A 10,626-nucleotide genomic window follows, 5' to 3' on the forward strand; every position below is an offset into this window, starting at 1 on the left:
ACCAAGAAAACATGGGGTGCTGCCAGTGGCATCTCTCCTAGGAGTCTTGCTCTAGGGGTTCAGCTCAGGCCTCACCATGCTGGTGGAACATGGGGTTCTCAGCAGAGTGTGGAGGAGGGACAGCTCAGAAATCCAAGGTCCAGGAGCCCAAAGCCCTCCTTCCACCCTGCCCTGCTTCTGGGCCTTGGCCTGGGCTGTCCCTCTGTGCCTTTGGGACTCAGGCACTGAAGTACGGCCTTTGTGAGCACGAGGCCCTGGGGCTAATGCCAGAAGCTGTGGCTCCTGGTGGCCACTGATCCTCTCGTCTACTCTCGTCTTCCCTGCACTGGTCTGGGGTAGTGGCCACAACCCCAGCAGCCATCCTGACCCCCATTCCACTTGTGTCTGATGGAGCCCACAGAATCAGTGACATGACTGACACCCCGGCCTAGGTTGACATAAAGGTCACGTAGTCAAGTCATCCCTAACTCATACCCCCAAATGCTTGCAAACCTCCAGAGGCCCTAAGCACAGTGTGCAGAACCTCATTGTGGGGTGTCCTCTCCTCTGTGAGGAACACACATACTCAGTGGTCCTGGGTGGGTGCCCACGGCATCTATAGCCAGCTCTTTTTTTCTTTTTCTTTTCTTTTTAAAAAACATTTATTTTTAAAAATTGAAATATACGTAACATAAAATTTACAATTTTAAGCATTTTTAAGTGTACAGTTCAGTAGCATTAAGTATATTAACATTTTTGTGCAACCATCATTCCTATCCATCCATTCGATTTTTTTCGTCTTGTAAAACTGAAACTCTATACCCATTAAACAATAACTTGCCATTCCCACCTCCCTTCAACCCCTGGGAACCACAATTTTTAAAATTTAAATTCAGCTAATTAAGATATAATGTATTACTGGTTTCCTAGGTGGAGGTCAGTGATTTGTCATCTTACATCCCCCCACGTGTCCTCCATCACTCCCGTCCCCCAGCCACCCATCCCCCACGACCCTCAGGTTGTTTCCCAGAGTACAGAGCCCCTCATTTTTCTCCCTCTCTGATGTCATCGTGATTTTCCCTCCCTTCCTCGATGGTTCCTCTGCTTGTTTCTTAAATTCCACCTGAGTGGAATCATGTGGTATTTATCTTTCTCTGACTGAGTTTACTTAGTGTGATACCCTCTAATTCCATCCACATCCTTGTAAATGGCAAGATTGTGGTTTTTTTTTGATGGCTGAATAATATTCCATCGTTTGCATACAGCACCTTCTTTATGTACTCATCTGTCGTGAGAATCAGGGCTTGTTCCATAGTCTGGCTGTTGTGCCACCAGATCTTCAGCAGGGCTGTAGCTCCGTGGCAGGCTGGAGTCTCCTGGGGGTGTGCACATGGGAGCACACCTGTGCACGGTGGCACCTGCCCTTGCAGATGCATGGCACAGTGTCCATGGGTAGTGCACTGGCCAGCTGCTATACCCGCCCTGCTGTGCAGGAGCCCCAGCAGGCTCTTGGCCTCAGGCTCGGGTGTAGGCCTTGCTTCTCTGGCCAGGTCCAAGGCCCAGAAGCCTGCCCCTTCCTTGGGGATTGTAGGCCCCCACAACCTGGCATGAAGGCCTTGAGAAGGGTCAGAAACCAAAAGTGACTGACCTTACCTGCTTGCTGACCTCTTGCGCAATGGGGATGTCACTGGGCATGGTTGTATCCCTGAACGTCTGCTATCACTGGGACTCGCTGGCACTTGAGGAAGCATGTCCTGCCAGGGCGTGAGAGAGCCCTCAGGTGACAGGGAGCCATGACCCTCCCTCAGGGCCCAGTGTCCAAACGTCCTGTCGAGGCTCCCCCGTGGCCCCTTCCTGCTGAGCTCTCACTTCCATAGAAGGTCCTGCTCATACGGTTTTTCTTGCTACAGGAATTCCAAAGGAACTACCCCAGCTGCCTGAAGACCCCTCCCCATCCTAGGGTTGACAGGCAGTGGAGGGGGGGGTGCAGGGGAGGCTCTGGCCCTTGCTAGCACCAATGGGCAGGGTTTGAGTACTTGAGGGGGCCAGGACCCCCTCAGTCCCCCACCATACGGATGGGGCTCTGGCCAGTGAGTGCTGGGTGCCATCAGCCAGCCACTGTACATGGGGTGGCCCTATAGCCGGAGTCAGGTGGTGCCCCTGGGAACCTGCAGGAGCCAGTGCCAGACCTGTGGCTTTTCTCTTGGTGAGAACTCAGCTTGTTTCCTCTCCTCCCTGCTTCCTATCTGCTCAGACAGGAAGCTCCACCCTTGCTGGCGTAACCGCGCCCCCTCCCCCACCCCCGCCCTGTCCCCCAACTGACTACCCGCTCATAGGCAGTGGGAGGTGTCCAGGCAATGCAGGCAGACGTCACCTGGACTCTTTCCCCTAAAAAGCACCAACAAACGGGTCTCTCTTTCCTGAATGATTGTTTCATGTCTGAGCAAACTGTCCACAGCAGTCTGTGGGTTCCCCTCTGAAGCGCCTCCCAGGAGCTGGGCGGGGACCCAGGAGCTGGGCGGGGACCTTTGAGCTGCAGGGCTCCAGGCCCCAGGGCTGCTGCTTCTCTGTGAGGACAAAGGCTAGTGCAGCCCTGTAGTGGGTCTGAGGTCCTTATATTTTCTCTTGGGGCCTGAGGGCTGCATCTGCCCGGAGTGGATTTAGGGGTAAGCCTTCCCGGTCCTCCTTGCCCTTGCCTGTCTGTGTCCCAAGAGGGGCTGCCGTGGAGCAGGATGCATACTAATGTATGCCAGGCTGGTCAGGACCTTCCCTTGTGGTCCTGCCAGTGGGCTCTCTGCCCGGGGTCCAGTCTGTCCTGGGTCTCTGGAATTTTGTGATGACAGCCTGGTAAAGCGGGACACCTCCACTTATCTCCCAGCCCCCAGGAGGCCAGGTCTGTGACAGTACATCCTCCAAGTGCTCCCAGAGGTGGGAGAGCCCTTCCCTGCCCCCCTCCATTGTCTCCCCTCCAAGGCTCCCAGCTGCAGGCCAGCACCCCCCCCCCCCCGCCCCGCCACCTCTGCTCCCTCCTCCGGAGGTCAGACCTACGGGAGTGACCGTGGCATTGCAAGGTGGGTGGTGCAACGCGATGTGTGTTGACCTGTGCTGTGGACGCCTGCACAGCGGCCCCGGGGAGGCACAGTCCATCTTCCAAAGGCAGTTCTGTTTTCTTGGGAAGAGACCCCATCTCCCTCAGGGATCTTGTGCCGTCACCTTGGGCGGGGGGCAGTTGTCCTGATGCCAGCTCGGGAAGCCGCTCTGCCCACAGTGTCCGACAGATGCTCCTTGGGGCCCCTGGTGTGGGGGAAGCAAGAGCGAGGCCTTCGTCCTGAAGCTCTGTGTGCCTGCTGGAAAGGCACATCTCTTACTTTGAGAATGCTTTTTCTCCAGGGTCTTGCCAGAGAGCCGCACTACCCGCCAAGGTGCCACCATCTCTGGCTGACAGCATGTTGTTGAAATTCTGCTTGGTGATACCCAGAACTCTGGGGACCTGGGTGACCCCCCCCCCCCCGATGGAAGGCCCCACACTTGACTACTGAGCCTGCCTGCCAGGCCGCCTCTTCCCCATCCTGGCATGACCACCGGTGTGGGTAGAAGGCCAGAGTCCACAGCTCCCGTCGGCTGTTTCAGCACCAAGTCCACAGTGCACACACCGGAGCCCGGCCTGGGCACCCCTACCCTGGGCCTTCTGCAGCTGTAGGTGGGGTGGCGGCATCACAGGTCCACAGAGAGTGCTCAAGGAGACGGCTGGTGCATGGGCGAGTCTGCTGGCTGGGAGACCCTGCCTGGAGTGCAGATGCCACTGGAGGTGCCAGTGACAACTTTTGTGTCCCTTGCAGGTCTCCTCCGAGCCCCCGGCCTCCATCCGGAAAACAGATGACGCCCCCTCCCAACTCCCCCCGTCTTCTGAGAAGGACAAACAGTCTGGCTGGCTGCGGACCCTGGCTGGCCCCTCCAGCAAGGTTGTGCGCAGGGCACGGGCGTGGGGCGGCAGCGGGCCTCTGCGTCTCAGCTCCTGACACCTGGCGCCTCTCTCCCAGCAGAGCCTTGGCTGCGTTCACCCTCGCCAGCGCCTCTCCGCTTTCCGACCGTGGTCTCCCGCGGTGTCTACGAGTGACAAAGAGCTCTCCCCACACCTCCCAGCCCTGATTCGAGACAGGTGAGTGGCAGCTGTGCTGGTGGCCAGTGGTCAAACAGGCCCGGGGTGGGGTAGGGTGGGGTGGGGCCGGGCCACAGTTGGGCTCTACCACCTTGGGGTCCGTAATCATCTGCTGGGTGAGACCTTCCCTTTGTGGGGCTGCCTAGGGTTTTTTTTTTTTTTCCTTCAAATGAAGACACGATCCTAGAGAGGCTATCGCTCTGTGGGTCTCAGGACTGGTGCCCCCTCCCCCTCTTCTGGGTGCTCCTTCAGTGGCCGAGGACACAGTGACATGTGCTTAGCATGGGCAGAAGGTCCCTGTGTTCTGCAGCCACACTGCTGGCCTGGCAGCTTCCTATTTGCATGGCTCTGCTCTTGCTGCGTCCACATGGGGCCCAGACCCTGAGTCCTTGGTCAAGGCGGTCATGGCAGTGCTGATCCTTTTGACAGTGTCCCAGTGGGCACACCCAGAACTTCCTTGCCCTCGCCTGGGTGCAGCCAACTACTGTGGGGCTGGCTCCTGGCTTGCATCTTCTCCTCCACACTTTCCAGGGGGCAGGTCCCACTATGAGCCTTCCTGTGCTCCCCACGGTGGTGGGGAGGCCTATGGCCCCAATGGCCCCTGTGCCCCTGCAGCTTTTACTCCTACAAGAGCTTCGAGACTGGTGTGGCCCCCAATGTGGCCCTGGCGCCGCCTGCCCAGCAGAAGGTTGTGAGCAGCCCACCATGTGCCACCGTCGTCTCCCGGGCCCCTGAGCCTCTGGCCACCTGCCTCCAGCCACGGAAGCGGAAGCTGACCGTGGACACTCCTGGAGCCCCAGAGACACCAGCGCCCGCAGCTGCCCCTGAGGATGACAAGGACTCAGAAGCCGAGGTGGAGGTGGAGAGCAGGGAGGAATGTACGTGTGAGTCGGGGTCTTGGCCTGCGGGCTCGCTGCTGCCCGGCAGTGCACTGGGCCTCCTGCTGACCTCCCCTTCCCTTTCTGTTTCTGCAGTCACCTCTTCCCTGTCTTCGCTCTCGTCCCCATCCCTCACCTCATCCAGCTCTGCCAAGGACCTGAGCTCCCCAGGTGTGCACGCCCCCCCCACTGTGCCCCCCGCCCCTGAGGTGGCAGCCCCTGCAGACACCACGAGTGGTGGGCTGGAGGCAGAGTTGGAGCACCTGCGGCAGGCCCTGGAGGGCGGCCTGGACACCAAGGAAGCCAAAGAGAAGTTCCTGCACGAGGTGGTGAAGATGCGCGTGAAGCAGGAGGAGAAGCTGAGTGCCGCGCTGCAAGCCAAGCGCAGCCTCCACCAGGTGAGACTGCCACACCACTCCTCGGCACCCCTGCACCTGGCTCAGGGGGCTGGCCTGTCCCTCTGGGGGCAGTGAAGGCCCAGCTGTTCTCACCGAGGAGCCTGAGACTTGCATGCCCAGTGTGGAGCCGGTACTTGGCACGTGTGCACCCGAACCAGCAGCTTTCCCTGCAGCGGGTGTGCAGGCAGGACCAGGTGGCTCCAGGCACAAGTGCACGGCCTTTGCGTGCACATTGGGTTCTAGATGATTCCACAGAAGTGACTGTTTCCTTTTGAAGAGGGGGCTAGAGGCCCTGCATTCGCCTCCCCCGTCAGGAGGGGCAGACAGTGGGGCCAGCCCTGGCTCCTCAGGCTGTGGGCGAGTGTCCTCTGAGCCACCTTTCCTGACAAGTGGGGGAAGCCCAGAGTTCACAGTGCCGAGGGTGGGGCCTTCACACAGGGCCCTTGCGGCCTTGTTGGAGATCTGCTCAGCGGCAGCTGCGTTCACACCTCTGCGGCTGGCGTCTGGCATCTGGCAGCTTCACACGTGGGGCTCCTAGCACAGCCCAGCCCTACCATCCCAAGAGCCCCAGGAGTTCAGATATCCCCTCTGAGTGTGTGTCAAGCACTTGCTTCTTCAGAACCCCCTTTCCCTGGTTCTGGTTGGAGATGTGATGTTATGCTCACAAACATGTTGAGGGGTGGGGGTGGCAGTCCCTGATGATGGACTAGAGGAGGGCAGCCTGGAAGCCTGAGCCAGTGAGGGCGCTGCCTCGGGGAAGGGAAATGTCCTGCTGCAGCTCCAGCACTGCAGTCACTGCCCAGGCCATAGGCTGGAGGACACACGAGGCACGCTGGTTAGGGTATCTGGGAGCCAGGGAGCATGTGAAGGCTGGGAGGGCCCTTTGCAGGGGTGCTGGGGAGCACTAATTGCTGCAGGCAGGTGAGGACCAGGGCAGCGGGGTGACTTTGACCCCCTGGGAGGGGGCACTGGCAGTATGGTGACCCTGGCCTGGTGTGTGTGCCACCTGCCCCCCTCCCCCCGCCAGGAGCTGGAGTTTTTGCGTGTGGCCAAGAAGGAGAAGCTGCGGGAAGCCACAGAGGCCAAGCGCAACCTGCGGAAGGAGATCGAGCGCCTTCGAGCTGAGAATGAAAAGAAGATGAGAGAGGCCAATGAGTCCCGACTGCGTCTAAAGCGGGAGCTGGAGCAGGCGCGCCAGGTGCGGGTGTGTGACAAGGGCTGTGAGGCCGGCCGCCTGCGCGCCAAGTACTCGGCCCAGGTACGGGCGGGGCTTTGTGGCAGGGGCTTTGAGGCACCACCTGGGAGGTAGGACCTGGTGCCTGGGGGCGGGTGGGGGGCGGAATGGACTGAGGCCTGTGAGGCCTGGTGCCATGCTTCTCAGCAAGGCCACCAAGCGCCACCTCCAGACTCAGCTGTGTGTGGGAAAGGGGGGGCCCTGGCAGGTCCCCGGTATGGGCAAGAAGTGGTAGGTGGTCTGTCTGCATCTCCAGGTCCTTTCTCATCTCTCTGGGTCTACTGCAAGGACCCTAGGGGCCTAGTAGGCTGATGCAAGCATGCCCTCCTGGGCTTCAGGGGCCTGTGAGCCACCGTGCAGGAGCTCTGTGCAGTTGTTCCCTCCTGGCCATGCCCTTGGTGGTTTTGCTTGAGAAACCATCCCTGAGCCAGCCTTGGGGAGCAAAGGAGCTCCCAGCCTCGGCGGCCCATCCAGTGCCTGCAGTTCCCACAGTTCCTGATCGTCCAACCCCCAAGCCAGAGTCCTGGAGCCTCGCAGCCTCTCTTCCCCTGACCTCACTGGTGCTCCAAGAGTCTGGCCTGGTCAGCAGGCTTCCAAGGGAACTCTGGCCTCAGGAGGTCAAGAGGGCACCCCGAGGCCGCTCTCTGGGGTTTAGGTAGTTGCCAGCTGTCAGAGGCTCTGTAGGCCACGTCTGGACTTGTCCTGCTGCCAGGCTGGACATCCTAGGCCTGGTCACCACCTGCCTCACAGGCCCATGTCCTGAGTGTGAGGAGGAGAGAGTACCAGGGGGCCAGGAGCAGGTGATGCTAATACCCGCATCCCTTTCAGATTGAGGACCTACAAGTGAAGCTGCAGCATGCAGAAGCGGACCGTGAGCAGCTCCGGGCTGACCTACTTCGGGAGCGCGAGGCCCGGGAGCATCTGGAAAAGGTGGTGAAGGAGCTGCAGGAGCAGCTGTGGCCGCGGCCCCGGCCCGAGGCAGCGGGCAGCGAGAGCACGGCTGAGCTGGAGCCCTAGTGGATCCCACTGTGTGCCGCTGCGGTGCGGACGCCACAGGGAGCAGGCGGGCAGGCAGCCCAGGCCAGCCGGGGGCTCGGGGGCTCTGCGTGCCGGCGGGCCCGCCCCCACGTCCACATAGCACAACGTCTTACTGTGCCTCTAACCAAGCGAGTGTTTGGAACCACATACTTTTGGAATCCACTGCAAAATTTTCTACTGGCCAAGTTTGAGTGTGCAAGCCGGGTTCCCAGCCGCGGCTGGAGCGGAGGCTCCAGGCCCGCAGAGGGCCTCTGCTTGCTGGAACGTTCTAACATTTACATTTTTGTTATAAGCTATTTAAAACCAATAAGAAGACTTGATACTCAGAAAAAAAATCAACAGGTTTTTTAATGACTAACTTTTAAAAGCCCCACCAACACGTGACGCCATCCTAGGACCTGCCGGGGCGCAGCCACTCCGCCCCTTGAAGCCATCGCAGCTCGTCCGTGGCCGAGCAAGGACAGGGAGGGTTTTCTCCAGAGTCTATTTTTTCAACGACGAGGACCCGGGCCTCCTGTGCTGCCGCTGGGAAGAGCAGGGAGGCCGCCGCAAGCCGCAAGCCGTGCCGAGCCAGGCCACCACCTCCGCCTGCCTGCCCACCTGGCGGCTCCAGAGGGGGCTCAGTGCCGGGCCCGCCCCACCGCGGCCGCCCTCCCTAGGCCACTCCTGTCGCGTCGGGACCGAGGCCGCGGTGTTGGAACAAAACAGCATTACTTCACTTTTTTTCTTTTTGTTTGTTCATTTAAACGTATATTTAGAACTGCACTTTGTCAAAAATCTTCCCTTCTCTTTTTATTCCCCAGTTAACTGAGGTTTTTACTTTTCAAATATCGCAGCCCCATTTATAGAGGAGTCCACATCCTAAGTGCTCGAGTGTTTAGAAACCCCCTCTGGTGCTTGGTTGAACAAGGGAATCACAAAACGAAAATGCAAAAACTGACTTGGGGGGTAGTCCTGTGCCTTCCAGCATCTTGTACAGCAAACCCTGACTTGTCTTCTTACCCCCGAGATACTGTCTTCAGTAGCGATGGAATCTGCCACTATCAGAATAAGTTACTTGCATTTATTCCAAATAATCTCGTTTACTCTCAACTGTTCATGCAAATTGTATAAGGTTTTTTATGCCCAAGCTTGAAAAAATGATTTTCCAGTAGACGAGAGGCGGCTCCCCATCCTGAATTACGGTATTTATGTATGTGAGGAAGATCTTACCAGAATTCTTCGCTTGACCCCGTTCTAACACCGAGGCAGCTGTGAGCGCGGACGGAGGGGGAGATGGCTGGCACAGGTACAGGCGCCGCCTGCTGCAGCGCCCACCAGAGGTCTGGTGATGACATCATCTGCGGGGCTCCAGCCCGTGGTTTACGGGGGGCAGGGCGCAGGTGCTGCTGGACCCCCCCTTCTAAAGTGCAATGCAAAAGGGACATCATATATATGCAGCGTTTGTTGGGATTTTTTTTTTTTTTTTGCTTTTGTTTTTCTTTTGCAGTTCCAGAATTTGTATGCATGGAATGTTAACCCTCTGCCGTATGTGTCCCCATCGATGGGCATTATTACCGGGTCCCGTGAGGGGCCTGTGTACTACACAACACTCAGAATGCTGTGTCCGGCCATGTTTCTCCGGAGTTGTTTTCTCAGTCATTTCTTCAAGGGAAACTAAATGATTCAGTTGGAACAGAGCTTCATGTGTGCCCGTGTGCTTCTGTGTGGCTGTGCTCTGTTGCCAAGTCTGAAAGTCGGGAGAGATCTAGGGGCCCAGGGCTACCTGTTCACTGTTCAGTTTGGGGCTCCGGAGGGCGGGGAGCTGCTCTGAGCTGTGTCAGGGCCCCGTGCTGCCCACCTCCGCTCACCAACTCCACTCCAGGGTCCTTGCTTCCTAGTGGCAGCTCTGTCCCAGAAGGTCAGGGAGAGCTGGCCGAGCCTGGGCAGCTTGGGGGCAACCCAGGCCCGTCCCTTCCGTCACTGCCTGAGGGGCCCGTGGCCCACCAGAGCTGGGGTGGCTCCCTCTGGTCCCAGGCAGCTCTCCCTGGGTGAAGTGGGTGAGGAGATGGGGGGGGCGTCGGCTCGTGCTGGCTGCTTCCATCCTCGGGGGAAGGGGGCCTGGGTCCCAGGGCCTGAGACCTGGCTTCCGTTCGTACAGCTGTGTTTCAGTTTCCCTGCAGAAGGGAGGAAAGGGATCTATCCTGTTGGCTGTTGACTCTCCCTGTGTGTAATATCCATTATTCCAAATGATTGTGTATTCAGTTTAATTACTCATTATTTCTATGCTGAAAGAGGATTTTTAACGAAGGGAAAAACAACAGCAATAACATTCATATCTTTGGAGCAGCTAACTCACACACATAATATCCTGCTTTTCGTACAGAACTAGCCCCGTGTAAAAACGGTTCCCCTGTAAATACCGTTCCTTGACACTGTTGTATCACACGCGTGTATGGTGGTTCCTTTTTCAGAAACTTTTCTTACCTGGTAGTTGTCTCGTTTTCTGGGTTGTTTTTAACTGAGGAAGAACAGCTCACCTGCCGGAGGGACGGACCCCCGCCAGCCCCTGCGGCGCCCCCGGGCCCTGTCCTCCCACCCCTGCCCGCCCACTGCGTCCACCAGGCTCAAGAGGCCGTTTTGTTCTTGCTTTAAGTCAGGAGTCACAAGCGACATTTTTTTTCAGTTAAGGAAAAAAACACAGCTCTACCTTTATATCCGCCAGGAGCGTCTGCACCGCTGTTCCCTCCTTTGCTGCTGCTAATGACAACATGATGACTTACTCTACTATCGAAAACTATTTTTATGTAATTAATGTATGCTTTCTTGTTTATAAATGCCTGATTTAAAAAGAAAAAAGAAAAAGCTTGGCATATTTATCTACTTCGCTGTGTACCCGTTAGTCCTTTGGCGCCCCTCCCCCAGACAGATGACCTTGTACAATAAAGGACTTTGAGAGTA

General features: G+C 57.8%; 1 protein-coding gene across 7 annotated transcripts in view; it reads left to right on the top strand.

The window, feature by feature from the left end:
* The window catches only part of SKI (SKI proto-oncogene), a 70,224-nt gene extending 59,598 nt beyond the window's left edge, over positions 1-10,626 (top strand). Inside the window, exons 2-7 of one of the 7 annotated variants that reach the window (XM_072731051.1) lie at positions 3,819-3,941; positions 4,020-4,138; positions 4,754-5,022; positions 5,113-5,414; positions 6,442-6,672; positions 7,477-10,626. In XM_072731051.1, the coding sequence (XP_072587152.1) occupies positions 3,819-3,941; positions 4,020-4,138; positions 4,754-5,022; positions 5,113-5,414; positions 6,442-6,672; positions 7,477-7,665 (1,233 nt within the window). In that variant the 3' untranslated portion in view covers positions 7,666-10,626. The remainder of the gene's footprint in view (positions 1-3,818; positions 3,942-4,019; positions 4,139-4,753; positions 5,023-5,112; positions 5,415-6,441; positions 6,673-7,476) is intronic. The other 6 variants (XM_072731047.1, XM_072731049.1, XM_072731046.1 and 3 more) reach the window with 6 other exon arrangements.

Source organism: Vulpes vulpes, chromosome 12 (genome assembly GCF_048418805.1).
Source record: "Vulpes vulpes isolate BD-2025 chromosome 12, VulVul3, whole genome shotgun sequence".
In the NCBI taxonomy this organism is placed as follows: domain Eukaryota; kingdom Metazoa; phylum Chordata; class Mammalia; order Carnivora; family Canidae; genus Vulpes; species Vulpes vulpes.